The sequence below is a fragment of the Mesoplodon mirus genome, assembly GCF_964341445.2.
Source record: "Mesoplodon mirus genome assembly, chromosome: 11".
In the NCBI taxonomy this organism is placed as follows: domain Eukaryota; kingdom Metazoa; phylum Chordata; class Mammalia; order Artiodactyla; family Ziphiidae; genus Mesoplodon; species Mesoplodon mirus.
The window spans coordinates 21392503-21419204 of NC_138987.1; the positions used below are offsets into that span (position 1 = coordinate 21392503).

Here is a 26702-nt window from a genome sequence, read left to right on the forward strand (position 1 = left end):
TTTCGAACTTATCATAATTAACCTAGGAGAGTGGAGAGAGAGGTCTGGTTTTCCAGGCAGATTCCTCCAGTCTTGACTGTCACTTCTTTAGTGCCTTGTTTGCTGGAATAGTCCAGAATGGTCTTGATGCTGGACTGCATTGTGGTCATGGCATGGAGTATTGCCAGCACAGGACAAGGTAGAATGCTCAGCTCTCTTCAAGAGCTTTCAATTTCAGTAGGAAGGAAGATGCCCGTGTCTAAGCCACAAGTCCTCTGAAAAGAGGGTGAGTTTGGAACAGATGCTGGTTTTGCCTATTTTTGCCTTTTATTTTCTCAGAAATTGTTGACACAAGATGCAAAATGATTATGAATGGTGTGCTATCTAATAAGTACAATGCTGTATCATTTTAGGTTGATAAGAGACTCCTACCTCGAAATAGCCCTATTATTTTTGCACATGAGGAAGCCAAAGAGCAAACTTTCAGCATCACCATTAACACTTATTAAGGTAACAAACAATTTTATTAGAAATTTAAAGTATGTTGCCTTTGAACTTGCTTACTTTGCTAGCACTGTGCTATGGAAATAAAGAAATTGTTTTTCTTTGTGACTTGAAGAAATTAATTCATTACTTAATGCTCATACTCACGTTTAGATACCTCTTTTGATATTTTTACGTAAGACTCTGGAAACAGATTTCATGTGGACATTTTTGCCTGTTAAAATATTATCCATGAAATGTAGGTGTATATAAATACTCTAAGTCATTAGTATTGATCAGGAGATTGCAGGAAATGACATACTGGTTAAGCAGATGGACATGTATGGTTTTCACCACTGACGTGGCTTGCAAACAGATCACCTGTTGAAAAGAGTCATTCGTTCATTCATCCCATATCTACTGAGCATGTACTATGACCCAGACCATACTCTGGAAGGTGATAAAGCAAGATTCAAGACAAACTCAGTGCTTGCTTCCATGCACTTACTCTTCAGTGGAGGGAGACAGATAATAAACCTGGAAAGGAAGACAGCAAGAGGAAGAAAGGTGGGAGGAAGAGAAGTGAAGGAAGGCGGGGGGGTGCTTTAGGTGGTGAAATTTAGGATTAGGAAATAACTCTGGTTGGTGGGATTGTGAATGACTGTGGTGGAAAGAGCTGGAAAGTGGGATTTGATGGATTGGGAGGGAGCGTGTAAAGAGTGGCAGAGGCATGTACTCCCTCAAGCAGCACTTCCAAATAAGGGGCAGAAACATCTCCAGGGATCCTGTGATCCTGATGAGGTCTGAGATTTGGCCTTTCTAAGGAGCTCCCGGGTAATGCCTGTGCTGCTGGTCTGTGGGCCACACTTGAGTACCAAGGATCCAGACAGAGGGAGATCCTCTGGGCAGGAAGTTGGGTGGTTTGGAGGTGGATGAACCCAGTAACTTTGTTTTCATTTTTTAAGAAAAACTGTCTAGTTTTTTATTCTTTAAATTTCAGTAGGCATTATATATTTCATTCTTATTAAATAATCCTCTGACCCACCAAAAAATCTTTCCAGAAAATTTTGATGTCAAATCTCTAATTTTTGAGGCAGCATAAACATGATTTAAAACCTTTAGGCAAATAAGCTTTCAGTCAGCTGAACTACTCATATGGTTGCTGCCTTAGGTGGATAGCAGCTATTTTTTTTTCATCAAGATGATTACATAGAAAACTTACTTTTGTGGTGTGATAAACATCTTTATGTCCAATAAGAGAAAACAAAAATATTTGTTTCCATAGCAATTTGCAATGCAAATTGATAAGATTCTAGGATAGAAGTATATCACCTTTTGGGCCTTCTCTAGAGAGGTGTTTCTAATTAATTAAGAGATTGAACAAATAAGATTTGAGTGAAAAGAATAGTATACTTCTATACACTATGATCATTATTTTCTGTGTATCTTTTAAAATAATTAATTAATTAATTAGTTTTTGGCTGCATTGGCAGGTCTTTGTTGCTGCGTGCGAGCTTTCTCTAGTTGCAGCGAGCGGGGGCCACTCCTCGTTGCGGTGTTCAGTCTTCTCATTGTGGTGGCTTCTCTTGTTGCGGAACACGGGCTCTAGGTGCGCGGGCTTCAGTAGTTGTGGCTCGCAGGCTCTAGAATGCAGGCTCAGTAGTTGTGGCACACGGGCTTAGTTGTTCCGCGGCATGTGGGATCTTCCCGGACCAGGGATCGAACCTGTGTCCCCTGCATTGGCAGGCAGATTCTTAACCACTGTGCCATCAGGGGAGCCCATACCACATTTTCTTAATCCATTCAACAGGTGATGGACATACGAATTGTTTCCACTTTTTGGCTATTATGATCAATGCTGCTTTGAATATTCATATACAAATTTTTTATGTGGACATATGTTTTCAATTCCTTCGGGTGTATACCTAAGAATGGAATTGCTGGGTCATATGTCAACTCTCTGTTTAGACTGTTGATGATCTGTTAGATTGTTTTCCAAAGTGGCTGTACCATTGTGTATTCCTACCAGCAGTGTATGAGAGTTCCAACTTCTCCACATCCTTGATAACAATTGTTATTATTTATCTTTCTGGTTATAGCCATCCTAGTGGGTATGAAGTAATATTTCATTGTGATTTTGATTTCCCTGATGGTTAATGATACTGAAATCTTTTCATGTGTTTATTAGCCATTTGTATATCTTCTTTGGGAAAATGTCTATTCAGATCCTTGGCCCATAGCCTAAATCGGGTTATCTTTTTTTATCACTGAGTTGTAAGAATTTTTAAATATATATTCTAGATATATATCTCTTATCAGATACATAATTTGCAAATATTTTTCCCAGTTGTGGCTTGTCTTTTCATGCTGTTAATTGTGTCTTTGGAAACAAAAAAGCTTTTAGTTTTAATGAAGTCCAATTTATCATCTTTTTCTTTTATGTTTTGTGGTTTTGGTAGCTCTTTACCTAACCCCAGATGTTGAAGATTTTCTCGTATGTTTTCTTCTAAAAGTTTTATAGCTTTAATGTTTAAGTCCATGGTCCATTTTGAATTAATCTTTTTTGTAAAGTGTGAGGTAAGGCTCTAAATTCATATTTTTGCACATAGATATCCATTTGTCTCAGCACCATTTGTTGAAAAAACTTTCTTTACTGAATTGCCTTGGCTCCTTTGTCAAAAAGTTTATTGATCATAAATATAAATATTTATTCCTAGACTTCCAATTCTATTCCATTGATCCATAAATCTACCTTTATGTGAGTATCCATTGTCTTGGTTACTGTGTGGCTTGTAGTAAGTTTTTTGAAATTGGAAAGTACATGCCTTCCAGTTATTTTCTTCCTTTTCAAAATTGTTTTCACTTTGAGTCTTTTGCATTTTCATATACACTTTAGAATCTGCTTGTCAATTTCTGCCAAAAAACTAACAGAATTTTGGTAGACATTGTGTTAAATCTATAGATCAATTTGTGGACAGTTGGCATGTTAACAATGTCAAATCCTCCAATTCATAAATATGAACTCTCTCTTCATTTATTTAGATATTAATTTTTCTCAAAATGTTTTTTTACTTTTCAGTGTACAAATTTTGTACATTTTTGTTAAGTTTATTTCTATTGTGAACAGGTATTTTCTTAATTTTACTTTCAGATTGTTCATTGATGGTACACAGAAATACAGTTGATTTATGAGTATTGAGTTTTGTATCCTGTGATTTTGCTAATAAACACATTTATTCTAGAGGGGCGTGTGTGTGTATCTTGGAATTTTTTACAAATAGCATCATGTCTCCTGCAAACAAAGACAATTTAACTTCTTCATTTCCTATCTAGATGCATTTTTTTTTCTTTTTCTTGCCTGTTTGCATAAGCTAGTATCTCCTACTCAATGTTGAACACCTCTCAATCCCTCCTCAATAAAACCTTCCTCTCAATTCAAAATGAGCTCTCTTTTTTTTTTTTGCGGTACGTGGGCCTCTCCCTTTGCGGAGCACATGCTACGGACGCGCAGGCTCAGCAGCCATGGCTCATGGGCCCAGCCGCTCCGCGGCATGTGGGATCTTCCCACACCGGGGTACGAACCCGTGTCCCCTGCATCGGCAGGCGGACTCTCAACCACTGCGCCACCAGGGAAGCCCTGAGCTCTCTTTTTTGAATGTGTGTGTCACTAATTGTTCTTACAATATAGTTATTTAATGTTATTCTATATTCTTCACTCAATGCCTATTAACCTTGTTTCCAGAATTAAACAGGTGAATTGCCCAAGCTTATATAGTCAGTAAGCTGGCAATGGCTACAACAGAGCCTAAGTAGTTTTATTACAGTTGGTGACTGGGGTCTCCATATTTGGAACAGGACTATATTGCTTAGATTTTAGATTCCCCATGGGCAGATCTCTCCAGGTATCATCTGTCTACCTCCAAACTTAACACTTGATCTGGGCCAGGCCGCCTTTGTGCATTGTATTTCCTGCTCTGGCATTAGCTTTATTCATTGCATTTCTTTTTCCTTGGGAGGCTTATAGCCAGAAGTAAAAGAAAGATATTTTTGTTATTGCTTGTTTTATTCTGGAGTTTTGTTGAAGATTTTAAAAATCGGCCAAAATACGACCATCAAAAATTAGAATAAGCAATCTAATTGAATAGTTTTTACAGATTAGTTAAATCTTTAAAATTGACTATTAATACTTTAAAAATGTAAAACAGATACTTTGTTTCTGGTGGAGTTTCTGTTTACTTCTATACTATTGACTTTTTTATATTTAAAAGCTGAACACACACACACACCCTCCCATGTTAAACATATCTCCGTTCATTGTCACTTTTTGCTATTCTATGGAACGTTATGATTACAGTCATCCCTTTAATAGTTTTGTAGTTAGAAAACTGATAGCAAATACCTATCAAAAACCTTTAAGTAATATTCTTGTTTCTGATGTCTTTACACACAATATATATTCAATTTCTACATCCTCTATTAAGATGGTAAATAACATTTACTTAAAATGCAGTTTGTGTTTATTTTATTTTTATTCAAATAATGTAAACTCATCTAGAAAATCCCAAAAAGATAAAAATAATTAAATTACCCTTAAAACCTGGGATATTGATAATTTTCTCTGCTTGTGTATACAGGGAATATATGTGTGTACCTATCTTTTAAAAAATAGGATCATATTTTGTATGTTGTTTTGTAACCTATACTTTTCTTTTGCTTAAGATAGTTTGGATGCCTTTTCATGTCAATAGATGAATATACATTATTACACTTAATGACCATGTAGTGTTCCACTAAAATCTCATCTTCTGAAGATGAGAAAATCTATCACGAAACTTTATGATATCTTTATCTATCTTTGTCATAAAACATTTGCCATATTTTTTAGGCTCTTCCCAGAAGGCATAGTTCTATTAAAGAACCAACAGTAAATAAATCTGAAATGCTCAATTTATTTGCCTGGATTGCAATAAGAGCTGCTGCACAGGTTGGTGTGAGTTTTATTTAACTCTTCTTATTATCGTCCCATCTGTTAAGGCAAAACAATGTATTGATACAAGAGAAAGGAAAATATCACATTCTTTGGGATTTGCACCAGTGATGTTTCTTTGGGAAGATTAGAAGTGCTCTTTATATGTGTAGCGTTTTTAATTGCTATTAGCCAGACTTGGTTTGATTCAACTTTTCTTTAATGAAAATAATGGGAGATACACATGTGCACATATTTGACACACATTTTGGCAAGTATCTGTTATAGCTAGGGGAGGTAGCCTATTCAAAATGACTTATTTATTGATTAAATTGTCAACAGTCATGATTTGTTTGACTATGATATATACTACATGTTGGGGGTCACATATTGTTTTTCAGTTTGTCTTTATTTTTTCCCTAATGTGTACCAAATGTTATTTTATGAATTTGCTTTTTCACATTATTTACCTAATGGATAATCTATGAATCAGAAAGCTTGCATTTATGAACTCTAATTATGCATTAATTTTAGGTCAGTGAGGCTGTGCTGGCAATCAACCTACTTATCGGAAAGACAAATGCTAGAACTGATAAAGTTAGTCAACAGGCATTACTGAATATCCCAGAATTTGCCACCATGGATCTTTTGTCTTCATACACAGATTATTTGCTTGGTATGTTTGAATGTTAGGCATTTTATAAAATTGTAATATATGTCATATGTAATCAAGTTTCAAAGGTTTAATTATAGAGATTTTAACTTAAAAATAACAATAGTTTGGGGAACCTCTGGAAGAGGATGAGGTCTTAGGATCTAGCTGCTAAAACATAGGGGCCTCAGCTCACTGTACATACATACATGGTACTCCATCTGCTGCTGCATTTCAGATGCAGGGCTCTGTGAAAAAATGGTATTTCCTGATGTCTGTTTATTTTCCAGTTCACACATTTCAAATGAGACCTTTTGGGATTATTTATTTGAGGGACCTTCTCTGATCCTGTAAAATGTGTACTCACTCTTACACTCTCATATGACTCCCTGTCCTTCTTATTAGTTCTTTTATATGTGTGTGTGTGTGTGTGTGTGTGTGTGCCTGTGCAAGTTTGAACTATTTCTCTTATTAAACTATTGTCAGCTTCCTGAGAGCAGGGACTTTAGCTATTTGATTTGCTGCTCTGTCTACAGAAAATCACACATTGCTTACACATAGCCGTCATTTGATATTAGTATTTGTTAAATGAATGAATGAGAGGTTAGTGGAATTTAAACTTGACTTTACTGCTATGTTTTTTCTTACTTATGATGCCTTTGTTGGTTAGTAAACTATAATGTAAACCTCTAAGTCATATCAGCAGTAACATAGATATTGAACAATCACTTACACGTTTGCCCGTTCATTTATTCAAGAAGTATTTATTGAGTGCTTCTTGTGTGCTAAACACTTAGATAGGTTCTAAGGAGCCAAGTACTGGAGTCTTACTTCCAGAAGGATATTTTAGGAATAACAGTATCTAATTTTGCTTGGCACTAGGTGAGCATTGAGCCAAAGGGAATGAAAGTGTTAACTTTAACCTGATGAGGGTGGGAACGGTCTTCCTAAAGCCTCTGAAATCACACCTATATGCAGTAGCTTACTCTGCTGGTTAAGGTTAAGTCACCCTTAGCTGAAGAGTTCGTGTCTGAAATCATCTCCTTCATGACTCTCTCCTGAAGAATAGGTGGCCCAGACTATTTTCCAACCTAAAAATGGTTTGCCCTGAGGTTAAACCGTCAGATGGATTTTTATGCCAAGGTATTGTTTCCTTATTTTTATTGCCTTCATGCCTAGTAGGATTTTGCTTCATCAGATTTCCGGACCGTGGCCTGGATCTCAGACTGGGTGCATGGCCTTCCTTAGAGTCCCCATAGATAGGCTCCCAGGGGACAAAGCAGGGCAGTCTGGCAGCAGGGGCTGGTCACCGCTTTATTCTCTTGACATTGCTCGTCAACTCAGTTCTCCCTGGTTCAGAATGCCAGGAAGGCAGTCCTCTTAGAAGCACACATTATTGTTTTGCTACAAAGAGAATGCAATATTAATAATGAAGAGGGTTCAACTTACACCTTGATCCTGTCAAATCATTTAATTTCTCTCAACCTCATTTGTCCTAATCTGAAGACTGAGTGAATTAGATTTATTTATGGATAAGACTGAAATCTGAAAACTTTAAGACTGTGATTCAACATGGCTGAACATGGCTTCCAACATGGCTATTTCTTTTTCATAATGGCCCCGTATTACCTCTGAAACGTCTGTCTACTTTATCCTAGACATTTTCTTGTTTTACTAGTTTTTAGGCCAGGGATAACAAATAAGTTTCATCTAAAATGCTGTATTAATCAGTTTTTGGCAAAATTATACTGTATACCAAATGACCCTAAAACTCAGTGGCTAGAACAACATGACTTCATTCTTTTACTTGTCTCATGTGTTCTGCTTCAGGCTGCAGGCTGAGTTCAGGTGTACTCTGTGTACATTTGTTATGAGACCCAGGCTAAAGAGGCTGTGGCTACCTGGGACCTGCTGTTCTCAGGGTATAAACCAGAGCACAAGACCAAGACCAAGCACAGAAGCACACTTGAGGCCTTTCTTCACATTAAATCCCATTAGGCATAGCAAGTCACATGGCCAAGTCCAATACCAGTGAGGCAGGGAATTAGACTCTGCCTGTAGAGGAAGGAAGAGGGGTGTGCATGTTTGTGGAATGATAATCCAAACTATCACTAATGGCACGTTCAGTCTATGGCTGGTAGCCACCTGAGAAGAATTCTGAACTTCTGTATGGAAACACTGGAAAAGGTGCTGCGGTGATCAGTTAGTAATGTCACCTGTGGGCAACGGCATCCCCTAACCAGATGATCTTAATTGATCCAAATGGGCAGGTAGTCTTCATCTCAGCTCTGCTTATTACTAGAATTTATGCTTTACTTTCCTATTTCAGTGGTTTTCCTACCATCTTCCAATTTTCAGTTTTCATCTTGTACCATTAGCACTCCTGTACTGTCGTACCAAGATAGTAATTTGAAATGACCAAATTTTAAAGTCCAATTCATTTTGTATTTTGCCTTAAGAATAATAATTTTGCCCTCCAGTATATTCCTAGCAGACTGATCATTAATTCATGTTATGATTTCCCTCACTTCAGTATTTGGGTTGGAAGGAAATATTGAATCCCCAACTGATTGCTGCAAATACCCAGATGGCAGTGAGGTTCATATTATAATGAATTGCTAAAGGGCAACAATAACGAATAAAAATTGTTTGATTTTCCTTGCATTAGCATATATTAGCATCCAGGAGAAAACCCCTTCAGTGATTTACCTTCACTAGCATTTACCTGTACACAATGTGGTAAATGATATCCATTGTTTTTGTGTGCCAAGCCCTGTACCAGATATTTCTGTCCAGAGGGAGGGAGGAGTCACAGAACACACCAAGGAGTGGGTCTTGCCTTCCATGAGCTTCCAGTCTTTGGCCATCAGAACAGGCATCCACTTTGAAATCATATAAATGCAGCTTTTAAGAGGACCATATTAATTAATGGAGGCAGATTAATGTATTTTAATCTAAAGCTGGACACAGGTGGGGTGGGCATATGAGTTTATGAGGAACTTTTTTTTCTGAAAGAAGTACATGTGGGGCAGATACAAATGAATTGGAGGCATGGACACCAGATAGGAGGGGGAGCTCATTTTCTCAGCAGAGCAGTTGACAATCAGAGAAGCATGGTGACAAAATAGACCAGTCACGTGTGGAGGATGGAATATAGATTATCTTGCCAGAACCAGAGAGCAATTGTATGATGTCTATAGAACAATAAGAGAATTGAGTGTTGTAGCTGGTCCAATGTATTGAGGTTTCTTTTACATTGTCTTGTAGGAATAGAGACCCTGAAATGATGCTACTGGCGATATGGGGCCATATTTAGATTGAATGCAAAAAAACATTTACCCCGTGTCTACTTTGGGCCCAGTTATATTCAAATATACACCATCTTTTTGTCTTGATTTTCCTGTGGGCTTAATAAAAAAATCAGCTAGGATTAAAAATTATTAAATTCTATAATACACTTTGAATTAAAAGCAACATTTAGGATTAGTGGTTCCGGATGCAGCCTCTCACAACTAAATACACTTGATATATGGAAAAATATAAATACATGTCATGCCAGAAATCAATGTTGATGAACCTACTGTCAGAACGTAGAGATCTATGGAGCAGAACTGAGAATCAACTGACCGAGAATCAACGAGTACATGTTTTGCCTCTTGAAACAGAGAAAACAGTCCATCCTGAAAAAAATATGATTTGTCTTTCCCATACTGTCTTGCCCCTGGCTCAGAGACATGGGTCAATGCCAACTAAAAACTGAGATGTCATTCCTCTGCTGCTCTCTTGGCTTTTTCTGTTCCTCTGAGACACAATTTCCCATAGTGCTGGGGAACTAGGGAGACACATTATATCCTCAAATCCTGAATAATTAAACGATGTACAGGTGAGAATGGAGATAAATCATTCATGCTTACAACATTGATTTTGTGTGTGTGTGTGTGTATGAGCATGTGTGTGTATATGTGCTGTATCAGTCCAGAGTGTCAGCAATTCATACAATGAGGGTATGATGAGAACCATCCTCAGCGAAGCAGAGCTGTCCTGGGCAGATGTCTGCAAGAGTCTAGATGTTCCACTCAGAGCTCTGCCCTTTGCTCACGTAAATCTGAGAAAGGACGGTACCATGACCAAGGGCAGAGCATACGTTCTCCACTCTCTATTGTCGGACACGAGGCATGAAGAAACCCTATTCTAGACAGTCAACAGTGAGAAAATAAGAAACAACAGATGACACATGTGAGAAAATATTGCCACATGAACGCCATGGGATGCTATCCTGAAGACTCAGAGGAAGATTGACCCTTGAAGGAACCAAAGGAAATCTAACAAGATGGTTTGAAACTCTTAGCAGAACCTAAGCAGTCACTCCTGATGCTGTGTGCTGGTGCTTTCTTGTGTGATTTCATTTATCCTTTAGGAAAGTCCTGTGAGAGTGTCACTATGCACATTTATTAAATGTGGCAAGGTGCTGGGAGAGGTATTGAACTCTGGGTGATAGTTCACAGCTAATATAGACCCTCATCTATACAATTCTAAAGGCAGTGCCCTGGATCGTTGTGTTGGGTGTGATAAATAAGTTTTACCAGGAAATCAAAATGCAGAATCGATACTTCTGGTCAACCTGTTGGCCTGAGCTGGCATGAAAGATGCTTCTGCCCTCCCCAGTACAAACCTATTACAAGGCTGGATAAAATAGAACCAAAATTGTTTTAATTTATAGCTGAGCATGAAATCAGGAAAGGGAGGTCCCAAGTCACCAAAGTAAAATGAGAAATTTTAAGCAAGAGCGGCAGCTGAGCAGTCACTGGAGCAGGAACAGCCAGGGCTGGGACTTGAATACCTGGTGAAAGAAGGGGTCTGGAAAGAGGGCCCCGCAGGTAGGGAAAGTCAGAACCTAGCTAACTGCATAACATTGGCGTTCAGAGAGGGCTTGTCCACAAATTGAGGACTAGAAGTACGCTGCCCACTGGCCTGCGTAGCTGCAGGGCAACATGCCAAGTGCCCAGTGAGGGCCAAAAAGCAACCACAGGGGAGAAGTCAGAAACCACCTAAGACTGTGAGGTTGGAATTCACACCTCCTGAATGATGCAGGGAAATGAGCATAAATACTGGCCCAGAACCAGTGAAAGCATGCAGATCTGGCTGGGGATAGTGGAAACTGTTGCAAAGGGATACTCTTCAATGCAGGGTATAAAGGACTCTCCCTCCAAGAAATTCTTCTGAAGATAAACTTAAAGATAGCACAGATGACACCTGGACAAATTTTGGCATCATTTTTGGATTATAAAGAGGAAGAAAAAAATTGTAAGCAGAAAAAGCAGACTTTCTACAAAGGAACAGAAATTGTACTGGTCTTAATTTTTCTCTGTGACGTTAAAGACCAAATGACAGGGACTTCCCTGGTGGTCCATTAGTAAAGAATCCACCTGCCAATGCAGGGGACCCTGGTTTGATCCCTGGTCAGGGAACTAAGATCCCACATGCCGCGGGGCATCTAAGCCCGTACACCACAACTACTGAGCTCGTGCGCCTCAGCTAGGGAGCCTGCATGCTGCAAACTACAGAGCCCACATACTCTGGAACTCGCACTCCACAACTAGAGAGAGAAAACTCACACGCCGTAACTAGAGAGAAACCCGCACGCCGCAATGAAAGATCCCACCCACATGCCTCAGCGAACATTCCGCATGCTGCAACTAAGACCCGACACAGCCAAAAATAAATAATAAATAAATCTTTAAAAAAAAAAAAGACCAAATGACATTGGCCAAATATGTATCGAGGTTCTTTTTTTCTTTTAATTTAGTTCAACTTTTTGCATAGGTAATTTATTCTCAAGAATCACAACTCAAAAGTCATATAAGGGTATGGAGAGAATGTCTCCCTTCCATCTTCTCTGCAAGTGCCTCAGTTCTCCTCCCCAGAGGCAGTCAGTGTTGTCAGAATATTAAGGTCCTATTCCTGCTGTAACAAGTAACCACAAATTTAGTGGCTTAAAGCAACGCAATATATTATCTTACAGTTCTGGAGTTCTGAAGTCCAAAATAGGCCTTACTGGGCTAAAATTAAGGTGTCAGCAGGGCTACATTCCTCTGGAGGCATTGGGGGAGAATGTTTCCTAAGCTTTTTCAGCTTCTAGAGACCACCTGAGTTTCTTGGCCTGTGGCCCCTTCCTGTAGCTTCCAAGCCATCAGAGTAGCATCTTCAGTCTCTCTGACTCTGATACACTCAGTCTTCTGCTTCCCTTTTCTACATATAAAGACCCCTATGATTACACTAAGCCCACATGGATAACGTAGGATAATCTCCCCATTTCAAGGTCAGTTGACAGGCAACCTTAATTCCGTCTGCAATCTTAATTCTCCTTTGCCCTGTAACCTAACAGATTCACAGGTTCTGGGGATTAGGGCATGGAAATCTTTAGGGGACCATTATTCTGCCTACCACAATTGGTTTCCTGTGTTCTCTACCAGAGATATCACATGCTTATACAAACTGTCAAGGTTCTGTTATAGAGGACAGAATCCACTCCAATTTGTTTAAGCAGGAGGAGATTTATTAAAGGACTTTCAAAATCCCTGTGAGGGCTAAAGAAACAAATTCCAGGCTGAGCATCCAGAAATGACTAAGCCATACATAACTGGATTACCAAGGGAATGCTGGTTTTTGTCTTCTTTTGTTTTATAAAGTGTCTTAGTCTGTTCGTGCTGCTATAAGAAAATACCACAGACTGGGTAGCTTATAAACAACAGAAATGTATTTCTTATAGGTTTGGAGGTTAGAAGTCCGATATCAGGGCACCAGCAGATTCAGTGTCTGGTGAGGGCCCCCTTTCTGGTGCGTAGATGGTGCCTTCTTGCTTTGTCCTCACATGGTAGAAAGGGCTAGGGCTCTCTGGAGCCTCTTTTATAAAGGCACTAATACCATCACTTTGGGGGGTTAGGATTTCAACATATGAATTTCAGGAGGGTGGGAACACAAACGATCAGACCATAGCATAAGGGAAGCTGTAGAATCAGAAATCTGCCTGCAAAATAGGAAGACTCTGCTCTAGCTGCAGCCTCACCAACCGCACCACCTCTGCCAGAATCCACACAAGCAAAAGATGCTTTGACTCTTATCTTCTGCACCACTTAGTCCTGTGCCAACTTCCGGTCTTTCATGAATGCACTGAATTTGTGATACCTAAATCTCATCCAGGGCCCTAGCTGCAAGGAAATCTCAGAAATGTGATTTTTATCTCTGCAACTTCTTCAATATAGGTAAGCACATTCAGAGATTAGGAAAAATGTTGAGTGAACCAATATGGTGCACACTAATACACTGATATTTTTCCTTTCAAAATACAAATAACAGTATAACCATTAGTATGCATAATTTTATGCTCCTTCCTCATTGTTTTTCTTCAACCTAATGTAAGTGTATCTGTTGGCAATTTTTTTCAAATCAATACGTAGCTTCTTTTTATTGTTGCATAATCTTTATAAAGATGCACCATAATTAGTCTTCCTTTGATAGATATTTAGGTTGTTTCTACCCTTTTGCTATTACATACAAATTTGCTCTAGATATATATATATCACATATATATCTATTGACCCAATAGATATACTAACCTATGTACAAAGTTTTACACATATATGATATATATGTATATTTATAAATGTCATATGTATATGATTTATATATATAGTATATGTATAATTATATATGTATAATATTTTGTTCATAAGCTAGTATATTGATTGGGTCAATTCCCATAAGGAAAATTTCTGTATCAAAGGGTAGAATCATTTGTAATTTTGATAAGGTTTGCAAAACACCTTCCATAAAGGTTATGCCAATTTGTTTTCCTGCCAGTAATTAATAAAAGGTCATTTTTCCCCATACCCTTGTTGATACAGGTATATTATAAACATTTTTAAACCTTTGTCAATATACTAGGAAGGGAAGATTTAATTTTAATTTACACATCTCTTACTAGGACTAAGCTTAAGCATCTTTTGTGTGAACTTTCTGCCTATGGTTTGCTCTTTTTTTTTTTTTTTGAGTTGGTTGTTTTCCATTGCCTTTTCTTTAAAAATTTGTAGAAGCTCTTAATTATAGAAATCAACCCTTTAACTGTGATATTATTTGCAAATATATTATTTCAATTATCAGTTATTATTTAGCCTTCTTTATGGTGGTTCTGTCCCATGAGGAAACTTTTTATTTCTAAATGGTATACATTATTAACCTTTTCTTTGATAAGTTTTGCATTTATGTCATAGTTAGAAAGGTTTTGTCCCTATTCTGAGACTATGAATAAGTTCTCCCATGGACCCTTTTACTAATTTATGGAAATCTATTTGGAATATTTAAAAAATAACAAATGGATACAATTTTAGTTTTTCCAGATGGCTACCCTATTTCTGTACTTTTTACTCATTTCCTATTGATCTGTCTATTCAGGTTTCAGTACCACACAGTTTTAATTATTGTAGCCTTATAATATATTTAATATCGATTAGAGTAAGTCCCCACTCATTACTCTTTCTTTTCAAAATTGTTTTTTTTTTTTACTTTGGAAGCAGCTTGTCTAGTTAAAAAAGCTCTCTCATAATTTCATTGGAATTTCATTACCTTTATATTTTATCTTAGAAATAAAATTTTTCTTTTATTGAGTCTAACCAAGAATATTTTATGTCCTATATTTTTTAGTTCATGCCTTTTAAAAAAATATTAGTCCCTTAGGAGTGTTTTAATGTTTTCTTTATATAGATCTTGTATACTTCTTTTCAGGTTTATTTCTGGATATTTTACCTTTTTATTGGTATTGCAAAATTTTTTCATTAGATTTCTACTGATTGTTGTTTTCGTGTGGAGACTATTGATGTCTCTATGTTACTTTATTATCTTTAGGTATTTTTCTCCACTTTATCTTTCATGAGCAAAGTCTGGGTCAGTAAATGTTTTTATAAAGGGCCAAATAGTAAATATTTTACACTTTGTGGTCTCTGTTGCAGCTATTCAACTCTGCTGTGTTAATGTGAAAGGAACCATAGACAAAATGTAAATGAATGAACATGGCTGTATTCCATTAAGGCTTTAGTTATGGACACTGACATTTGAATTTCATATAACTTTCACATGTCACAAAATACTATTTTTTAAGTTTTTTCAACCACTTAAAAATATAAAAACCATTCTTAGCTCATGGGTCATACATAAACATGCATGGGCCTGATTTGTCCCATGGACTATAGTTTCTCCCTTGTGGATTTAGTTAATTCATTTTAAATGCCATCAAATTAATGCCTGTATTTATTCAAGTTTCCTTTTTCTTTTTTTTGGTAATACAAACAATGCTGCCATGAGTGTCTTCTGCAAGACTCCTGGTACACATATATGAGTATCTGCATTTAAAATTTTATTAGACCCTGCCCAGGAATTTGCTTTCACAAGTGCTGTATGAGAATTCTGGTTTCTTCACATTATTAACAATATTTATTATTTTCAGATTTTAGTTTCTGTTAATTCCTGAGGAATGTGAAATGGTATTTCATTTTAAATTGCATTTATCTGATTTTTAATGATGCTAAAAAATTTTGGCCATTTGGGTTTCCTTTTCTGTGAGTTGCCTGTTGAAATTTTTTGTCCATGTTTCTGTTGAACTAGCTGACTTTTTCTTATTGATTACATAGTAGAGAAAAAATAATTTGTGTATTCTAAATATCTTTTCTCAGTCTATGGTTTGTCATTTAACTTTGTGTTTGGTGTCTTTTGTGATATAAAATTTTTTTAATTGAATGCAGTCCTAAGTGTCAGTATTTCCTTTATGAGTTTTGCTTTTCTTTTTTCACATATGGTTATTTTTCAAGGAAAGCATATTTGTATTCCAATTTTTTTTTTTTTTTACTTTCAGATAACTACCAAGTTGCCTTCCAGACTGCCTGTACATTCTCTTACCCTAGTGATGAGATATATGAGAATGTAGATACTGGGGAAAAAACCCCAATTAAAGTGGATATTACATGGATTCTTCTGCTGCGCTATTATATTCACCTGCAAAGAATTAATAATATGAGCAAACTGCTAGGTAGGCCTTTTCTGTGTTAAGAAAAAATATATTCCTTTCCAGGAATATATTGTTTAAACTTATTGTTTAAGTCATATTTCTTATTTAGAATTATAAAATACTTTTGACTTCTTTCTGAGTGAACTCTCATCAGAAGATGGAAATTTTAGGGGTTCTTAAACTGAGATACATGGACCTTTGGATAGAACTGTATTTCAATATATTTAAAAACGTCCTTAGAAGGAGGCATCCAGAGGCATCCCCCAAGACTGCCAAAGTGGTGTGTGGGTCAAAATGTTTAAGAATCAGAGTGACCATAATGTGACAGCTTATAAAATGAACAAGATGAAATTTTGGCTTTAAGGAGAGAGTGTTCCAGTATCCAGTATGTAAAGGGGAAGATAGGATATTTAACTCCACGAAGTTTTGGATTTTGTTCAGTTTTTTTCTTTTAAATCATTGATGCTATCTAAAGAATATCCAGAAAAACTTGTATAATCTGCTTTAAATCAGTTCCTCCTATGTTTTTGTGACAATGTGTTCATCTGTGCCCATAAAATTGGTGATTCAGTGTTGCTTATTGGCAAACAGTTGGAAAAGACAGGTTGACCATGCCAGCGCCCAGTGATGGAGAAGCCAGCAGGGCAAATAGGCCGAGTCACGGAGTGGCTTAGCATGGTTATTGGGAGTTAGCGATGGGATGGACAAGCATTCGGAAAGGTGTTGGGTAGAAGGTGCATCATGATGGGGCCAAGAGTTCAATGTCAAGGAAGTGGACATGAGCCAGTGCAGCAGGCTCTGGTGATGCCCTCCCCCTTATCAACTCAGCTCACTTCTGGATTCACCTGCTGGTGCTTCCCATGTCAATTGCCCACATTTTACTGCTTTCTGCTCTGGGCTTTCTCAGAAGTTACTACGGCCCAGCATGCAGGCAGGACAGCCTGGAAGTACCAGGGATTCCACACACTCAGCAGTAACCTGAGGTAGGGAACTGGTAGATAGTTGTAACATTGATGGAACAATGTTACATGTTTTTTCCAGGAGGTCCTCAGCAGGACTGAGCCCTCCTTGTCCATAGCTGTAGCCCTTTCATAACTCACTCTCTTTTCTTGGCTCTTTTCTTCTCTCTATCACACTTTTCCCGTTCTCTCACTTGACATCGGTTTTCAAATAAATTACCTGCACCTACATTTTTGCTTTAAGTTTTTCTGGGGGGAAATCCCAAAATAAGCTAGATAGAATATTTTGCGTTGTTAAGCTTGGCCAGAAGCAATTCTATTAGTGTATAAGCTTGAAAAATGGAGGAAGGTCATGGGCAGCCACTAGCTGACGTGGGGATATACAGGAATAAAGTTAATGAGCAAAGGCCAACAATATTGAGACCATTTTGTTATCTAACGTGACTCTATATTAGTGTTTTGGTTTTTTTTTTTTTCCTTTAAGCATCTCTGAAGCCAGGATCTGGAATGTCTTTGCCAGATGACACAATTCTCACTTCTCTTTTCAACTCTGGATTGATTTTGCGCCAAAAAGAAATGCATTTTTTCCTTAAAAGATTCTTACAGCTATATTCTTCTTCTTGTATTGATGAATTTCCGAAAGAACTATTTCAAGTCATAGAAAATCCATCTTTTCCAGAAGAATTCTTATATGACTCATCAAGCAAGGTAATGTTTTAAAACGTTATATGTTTTTGTAAGACTCCTTGTATTTCTGAAAGAAGCACATTAACCTCAATGCTGGCACAAAGGTTTCTAGTTCCCTCAGAGTTCCTGGGAAGGCTTGTTTCTGTTTTACCAGAGAGAGGCCAACCAGACGTCCTGGATTTTCTGTTTTCTTATGTCCTGTTCTGCTGCTCTCATAAATCTTCAAAATGTCTCAGAATTTTCTATATTCCTACACATAACAGTATCTCTCAGGGAGTCATTTTGCCAAGAAGTTATACAAATTTCAATATAATCACCCTATAAGAAAATTAGACTGAGTTTCTAAATCTATGCCCAATTTCTGTACCTTTGTTTTACACATGTAATAAAAAAATTCATTCTGTGTATTTTTTTGCAATCACGATTGTGATAAATAGTAAAGGGAAGGTTTTTTAAGTAAAGTTAAAAGCTTGAAGCTTTGTTTTTTTTGACAGGGGGCAAGTGTTATTAAAGTGGATGGGCTCTCCCAAAATATGTAATATGGAAACTTCTTTTAATTTACCTATTGAAGATACATAAAAAGAGGAGTATGAATGAAGTTTTTTTTTAAGCTACTGGGGTCTTGAATAATAGTAGTTTTAAAATATACTATCAAAGTGGATGAATTGGAAGACACGGAAAAAGTACAGAGTTTTAGTAAAAATAGAGATTTGTTTCAAATTTGGTATATTCAACAAGCATATGTTGAATACTAACAATATGCCAGACACTCTTAGTTGGTAGAGGAAGCGGGAATGGATAAGGCATAGTCGCTGTGCATAGCTCTGGTGTGGTAGCAGAGAGAGATGGGTAGAGTTATAGCAGAAAGGAAAATTGCAGCACTTCAGGAATGCTTTTAAAGAGAAAATGGCAGGGTTAACAGCAGAAAGAATATGAAAATTATAATGTTATTTCTACTGTCAGTAGCGTGTAGGGCTGATTGGCAAAGTGTAAACGAAAGGCAGTTATCCAAGAAAGAGCTGATGAAGTAATCAAGCTTATGACCATAGGAATGGAAAGGAAGAGATGGATGTAAAAGATATGGCTTCAGTAAAATTGAAAACAAAACAAAACAAAACAGCTTAGTGACCCTGTGGAGCTGGAAAGTGAAGACAAGAGAATGATCAATGCTTATTTCATCATTTGGAACCTCTGTGATCATTAGAGCATGGTAACACCATTAGCAGATACAGTGGAGGCGAGAGGGTGAGAATGTTTGTGGAGAAGGCTGGTATGTTCAGCTCTGAGATACAGAGTTTGAGATTATACTAGAAAACTTAAGAGGACATAACGTAAGTTGTCAATATGTATTGTGAAATGAATAAATCAAATCATTTGCGTAGAATTCTTTCTAAAATAGGAAAAAAACATTCACTTATTTTGAATTATCTTGACTTTGGACTTCACCATACACTACTTTAATTTTTATAATTATAGACTTGCCCATACCAGACACGTTCATGTTTCTGTTTTCAACTATCCGAGAGAAGTGACATGAAAATGTGACTTGTTCCAAATGGGAACCTTTTCTCATTTTATCCTACTGGAATATAGTAACCTTATGTTTGGGGTAAATAATAATAAAATTATTTTTTTTAATCATTCTTTGGAACAAGAGAGTAGGATGACTGTGAATAAACTGTGCTTTTAAAAAGTAGTGGAAAGACCTACTAAGGAATATTTAAGAATTCAGTTAAAGAAGTTATCCTCAATTGGGGTTATGGAGTTGGCCCCAGGGCAGTGTATTGGAATCCACATAGGAGGATTTTTCAAATTACTTTCTGGATTCTGGGGTATTGGGATGGCCAATACTCAGCATTTCCATTTCCTGCCCCAGATTCTAAATCTTTGAGAAATAGAAGAGTAAGCCATGGTGGAATTAATAAATACCCAACTTTATGAATCACAAAGTTGATATTGTAGGATATGGTTTATATTTACTGGTAAATGGTCTCCCTAGTCGTGATTAGCAAAGTTTACAGTTCTACCAATCCAGGCTTGGGGGTTTTGGCAGGGAGGGAGATCATTACAGGCCTACTTAAAATCTGTGGGGACAGAAACCCTTTAAAATCTGTTGCATGAAGGAGCAGAGACTGTTCACTCCCTACAAACAGTATGCTCCGAAGCAGAGAGAGCAGAATAATGCATATTCAAAATTCTTTTTCTCAAATTCACCGATCAAGTAATTCTCTTGAGGGAGAGGAGTGAGAGGAGGTGGAAAGGCCAGGAATGTATCGTTAATGTCTGGCCCTCCACAGTGCAGGAAACTGTGGAGTGGGGTCACATCATTTCCATCTAACACCAGAGTCTGGTTCACCCATCCTCAGAACCAAGACTACCTTGAGGTTTACTGCCACATGTCCCAGACACTTCAGGTGTTTTGGAGTAGGGGAGAGAGAATGGGAAGGTTGAGAACTATAGTTTCAATGGTTGTATTCTTGTGAATATTTTATAAGAGTTTGGGAACTAATATGTATGATTTCGTAAATACTCTTCTGAAAGGAACTTTGCTTGAATATTTCAGTATTAAGGACAGCCTATCATTATCCAGTTCCTAAGGATGACGCTCCAAACGTACAACCTTGAATACAGTGTAAATATCAATACATGTGATATTTCAAATGGTAGAAATATTATCAAAGAGTTGTTTCACCTGCTCTTTCTTGGGGGGGGGATATAATTAGTGTAACACTGTCCCAGGATAATCAGCTCTGGAGATCACTGTTGCTTGCCTGACAGGTGCAAGCCACCTAATCATGTGTTTGTTTCACTGGGGCAGACAGAAAATGAGCATAAAGCCTTTGGATTTTTAAAAAAATAATCTCCAAGCTTGGCTGATTTTTATAATAACATTTTTGAGCCTTTAATCACTCAGGAGGCTATTTCAGTCAAACTCTTTCCATACTTTGATACAACCTGCTTTTCCCCAACAAAGAAGTAGATGCCTTTCCAGAACCATCATTGCTACATGTCATCCTCATCAGCTTTGTGAAGCTGTATGTTGTCAAGTCTATTGAAGCTTTGTGATGGAAAAACAAAAGTGCTAAACAAATTACATTAAAAATTCCAAAAAACAAAAAGGACATGATTAAAATGCTGCACAATGCTGAGTTATTCATGTTTAGACCGTGACAGACTGCGTAAGGTCAAATATTTGATTAGTGCAAAGTGATTTGTTGTTTATAGGACGTGGCGAACAAGAGTGCTTCTGGTAGGTCTGTTGTTTCATTCCTTTCAAGCAATAAATCAAACATATCAAAAGTACTCAGTGTAGCCCATCGACTAGCTTATGTAATTAATCCCATTAGCAATTAGATATTACATTTTTTAAAAGTGAATAGAAAATTCATACTATAAATATAAAAAATATTTACAGAACATTCCATCCAAAAACAGCAGATTACACTTTCTTCTCAAGTGCATAAGGAACATTCTCCAGGATAGATCACATCTTGGGTCACAAATCAAGCCTCAGTAAAATTAAGAAAATTGAAATCATATCAAGCATCTTTTCTGACCACAGCACTATGAGATTAGAAATGAATTACAAGGAAAAAAATGTAAAAAACACAAATACATGGAGGCTAAACAATATGTTACTAAATAACCAAGAGATCACTGAAGAAATCAAAGAGGAAATCAAAAAATACCTAGAGACAAATGACAATGAAAACACGATGATCCAAAACCTATGGGATGCAGCAGAAGCAGTTCTAAGAGGGAAGTTTATAGCTATACAAGCCTACCTCAAGAAACAAGAAAAATCTCAAGTAAACTACCTAACCTTACACCTAAAGGAACTAGAGAAAGAAGAAAAAATAAAACCCAAAGTTAGCAGAAGGAAAGAAATCATAAAGATCAGAGCAGAAATAAATGAAATAGAAACAAAGAAAACAATAGCAAAGATCAATAAAACTAAAACCTGGTTCTTTGAGAAGATAAACAAAATTGATAAACCACTAGCCAGGCTCATCAAGAAAAAGAGGGAGAGGACTCAAATCAATAAAATTAGAAATGAAAAAGGAGAAGTTACAACAGACACCGCAGATATACAAAGCATCCTAAGAGACTACTACAAGCAACTCTATGCCAATAAAATGGACAACCTGGAAGAAATGGACAAATTCTTAGAAAGGTATAATCTTCCAATACTGAACCAGGAAGAAACAGAAAATATGAACAGACCAATTCAAGTAACGAAATCGAAACTGTGATTAAAAATCTTCCAACAAACAAAAGTCCAGGACCAGATGGCTTCACAGGTGAATTCCATCCAACATTTAGAGAAGAGCTAACACCCATCCTTCTCAAACTCTTCCAAAAAATTGCAGAGGAGGAACACTCCCAAACTCATTCTATGAGGCCACCATCACCCTGATAAAAAAAACCAAAGATACTACAAAAAAAGAAAATTACAGACCAATATCACTGATGAATGTAGATGCAAAAATCCTCAACAAAATACTAGCAACAGAATCCAACAACACATTAAAAGGATCATACACCACAATCAAGTGGGATTTATCCCAGGGATGCAAGGATTCTTCAATATATGCAAATCAATCAATATGATATACCATATTAGCAAATTGAAGAATAAAAACCATATGATCATGTCAGATGCAGAAAAAGCTTTTGACAAAATTAAACACCCATTTATGATAAAAACTCTCCAGAAAGTGGGCATAGAGGGAACCTACCTCAACATAATAAAGGCCATATATGAGAAACCCACAGCAAACATCATTCTCAATGGTGAAAAACTGAAAGCATTTCCTCTAAGATCAGGAACAAGACAAGGATGTCCACTCTAACACTATTATTCAACATAGTTTTGGAAGTCCTAGACATGGCAATCAGAGAAGAAAAAGAAACAAAAGGAATTCAAATTGGAAAAGAAGAAGTAAAATTGTTACTGTTTGCATATGACATGATACTATACATAGAGAATCCTAAAAATGCCACCAGAAAACTACTAGAGCTTATCAATGAACTTGGTAAAGTTGCAGGATACAAAATTAATGCACAGAAATCTCTTGCATTCCTATACACTAATGATGAAAAATCTGAAAGAGAAATTATGGAAACACTCCCATTTACTGTTGCAACAAAAAGAATAAAATACCTAGGAATAAACCTACCTAAGGAGACAAAAGACCTGTATGCAGAAAACTATAAGACACTGATGAAAGAAATTAAAGATGATACAAATAGATGGAGAGATATACCATGTTCTTGGATTGGAAGAATCAATATTGTGAAAATGACTCTACTACCCAAAGCAATCTACATATTCAATGCAATCCCTATCAAATTACCAATGGCATTTTTTATGTAACTAGAACAAATCATCTTAAAATTTGTATGGAGACACAAAAGACCCCGAATAGCCAAAGCAGTCTTGAGGGAAAAAAAATGGAGCTGGAGGAATCAGACTCCCTGACTTCAGACTATACTACAAAGCTACAGTAATCAAGACAATATGGTACTGGCACAAAAACAGAAACATAGATCAATGGAACAAGATAGAAAGCCCAGAGATAAACCCACGCACCTATGGTCAACTAATCTATGACAAAGGAGGCAAAGATATATAATGGAGAAAAGACAGTCTCTTCAATAAGTGGTTCTGGGAAAACTGGGCAGCTACGTGTAAAAGAATGAAATTAGAATACTCCCTAACACCGTACACAAAAATAAACTCAAAATGGATTCAAGACCTAAATGTAAGACCGGAGACTATAAAACTCTTAGAGGAAAACATAGGAAGAACACTCTTTTACATAAATCACAACAAAATCTTTTTGATCCACCTCCTAGAGTAATGGAAATAAAAACAAAAATAAACAAATGAGACCTAATGAAACTTAAAAGCTTTTGCACAGCAAAGGAAACCATAAACAAGACGAAAAGACAACCCTCAGAATGGGAGAAAATATTTGCAAACAAATGAACGGACAAAGGATTAATCTCCAAGATATATAAACAGCTCATGCAGCTCAATATTAAACAAACAAACAAACAACCCAATCCTAAAATGGGAGACGAAAAGACAGCCCTCAGAATGGGAGAAAATATTTGCAAACAAATCAACGGACAAAGGATTAATCTCCAAGATATATAAACAGCTCATGTAGCTCAATATTAAACAAACAAACAAACAACCCAATCCTAAAATGGGCAGAAGACCTAAATAGACATTTCTCCAAAGAAGACATGCAGATGGCCAAGAAGCACATGAAAAGCTGCTCAACATCACTAATTATTAGAGAAATGCAAATCAAAACTACAATGAGGTATCACCTCACACCAGTTAGAATGGGCATCATCAGAAAATCTACAAACAGCAAATACTGGAGAGGGTGTGGAGAAAAGGGAACCCTCTTGCACTGTTAGTGGGAATGTAAATTGATACAGCCACTGTATCATTGAGAACAGTATGGGGGTTCCTTAATAAACTAAAAATAGAATTACCATATGATCCAGCAATCCCACTACTGGGAATATACCCAGAGAAAACCATAATTCAAAAAGACACATGCACCCCAATGTTCATTGCAGCACTATTTGCAATAGCCAGGTCATGGAAGCAACCGAAATGCCCATCCACAGATGGGCATAAAGAAGAGGTGGTACATATATACAATGGGATATTACTCAGCCATAAAAAGGAATGAAATTGAGTCATTTGCTGAGACGTGGATGGATCTTGAGACTGTCATACAGAGGGAAGTCAGAAAGAGAAAAACAAATATTGTATATTAACACATGTATGTGGAACCTAGAAAAATGGTACAGATGAGCTGGTTTTCAGGGCAGAAGTTGAGACACAGATGTAGAGAACAGACGTGTGGACACCAAGGGGGGAAAACCATGGTGGGGTGGGGATGGTGGTGTGCTGAATTGGGCGATTGGGATTGACGTGTATACACTGATGTGTATAAAATTGATGACTAATAAGAACCTGCAGTATAAACAAACAAACAAAAAACAACTAATACTCAACTTTCTTTGGATTATTTGTATAGAAATATGTTAATATAAGTGTTTCAGACATTACATGAAATTTCTAAAAAAAAAAAAGTAGTCAGTGTATAGCCCATTGACTAGCTTATGTAATTAATACCATTAGCAATTACGTTTTTAAAAAGTGAATAGAAAATTAAATGCCCTATTTTAAAATTGATTTCTGTTACAGTTTATTATTATTAGCCCATCATGCTAATAAATGCTATATATATTGAAATAGAAGGTATTTGCTTTTTATTTTTCTCCACTTAGCTAGTTATTAAATATGAATTCTTTGCTAAAATAGAGCCTCTGAAAGGCGCTCAGATATGAAAAAGTATGAGAACTTTTTTCTGAATCAGTTATTTACCTGATTTTTTGGTGAACTGCCTGACATAGAATTAATCTTTATTAAGCACTTTTAAATGATTAAACCCTATTAAACCCTAATAATCTTATTTATTATGCATTTTGGTCATGTTTTTAGTGTAATAGTGCTAATAAATGAGGATTCTGGCTTATCATATCCCTTTATGATAGTCTCTAGACATTTTTAAATAGTTTTCACCTTTGATAGTACCTTTCAGTCCAGACATGATTTTTCTTTTATCGGTAGACAACTTGAAAGGTCAATGTATTTATTTCTCTCTTTATTTTTATTTTGAAGACTTTGCATTGACAGTCTTCTATTGTATCTTGAATAGACTCAGAAATGGAAGGTACAAAGTGTTATAGAAACACCAGGCATTTCTTTCTAGCCACTGACATGTTCCCCTTGGTCACCAAGCCTTTGAGACACCTTAGATGTCAAGAGTTCAGTAGAAGAACTGCTTTCCAGCTACCATGCTGTAATCTTGGGAATAACAAGAAATTAATTTTGAAAATAGTTTGTACTCCATTGAAGAAAAGCCTTTATAGAGTTGAGATATTATTATCACCATTTTTATCTCTCTGGCTAGACTCTTATTTTGTTGATAGCATTCATGCTTTACTTTCTTAGCTACCTTAAAAAACTAAGTAAATATTTTATGAAGTTGCCAATTGCAGTCTACACATTTATGTTTCTTGAAAACTCCTGATTCAGGGACCAAGTTCCATCAGATGAGTTGGGCCCAGATCCACCAAGACTAAACTTACAAATCAGCTACATTCATTTAAAGAGGGAATGAGAGAAATGGATTTTAACCTCTTAGAGCAAAAACTCTGTCTTATTTTGCATATGGTACTGCAAAGAATGCTATTAGAAAGTAGATAATAAATTGTAACCAAGCCCTCAGTATATTCACCAGTGAATAAACAAGAAGAAAAGTAGAAAGTGTTCTTAGACTACATGGTGACCTTGAGACTGAAATGATAGCATGGACATTTCCCCTCTAGATCTTTACTCTTGAATATTCACCAGAGTGGAAGACATTTGTTGAGTTCACTGGGTTTTGAAATATATTTTTTCTATAAAAGAATCTTCTCTGTGGTAATCAGGGGCAGTTTTAAGACCTACATCCATAAAACAAGCTGAGATGACTCCCCGAGTTTTCCAATAGTCAATATTGAATGAAAATTGAATGAATGTTTTAAATATTGAATAAATTCATTACCAGCAATTAAGCTGATGTTTCTGTTTGTTCCCCAGTTAGGAACAACTGACAGTTCTCTACACTCCAATTTATCATTAAAACTCTTTGCCAGTCCATCATATGGAGATGTGGTGTCCTCAGTTGTAGCAACACAAGCTTTAAACAAAGAACTTTGCTTTCAGTGGTACATTCCTCCCCTGGAAAAACCTCCAAAGGAAACAGAACCTATGGTATGTAATATAATTATAAAGCTAAATCTTACATTTGGATATAAAGTTTAATGAAGCCATTATAACTT

At 36.6% G+C, this 26702-nt stretch overlaps 1 protein-coding gene across 1 annotated transcript in view; it reads left to right on the forward strand.

Annotated features, from left to right (window-relative positions):
• Window positions 1-26702, forward strand: part of CFAP54 (cilia and flagella associated protein 54) — a gene marked incomplete at its 5' end in the record, with an annotated part of 318667 nt that overhangs the window by 226735 nt on the left and 65230 nt on the right. Inside the window, 6 exons of the mRNA XM_082636308.1 lie at window positions 393-489; window positions 5348-5446; window positions 5963-6104; window positions 15985-16158; window positions 17581-17804; window positions 26461-26634. Coding sequence (XP_082492434.1) covers window positions 393-489; window positions 5348-5446; window positions 5963-6104; window positions 15985-16158; window positions 17581-17804; window positions 26461-26634 — 910 coding nt within the window. The remainder of the gene's footprint in view (window positions 1-392; window positions 490-5347; window positions 5447-5962; window positions 6105-15984; window positions 16159-17580; window positions 17805-26460; window positions 26635-26702) is intronic.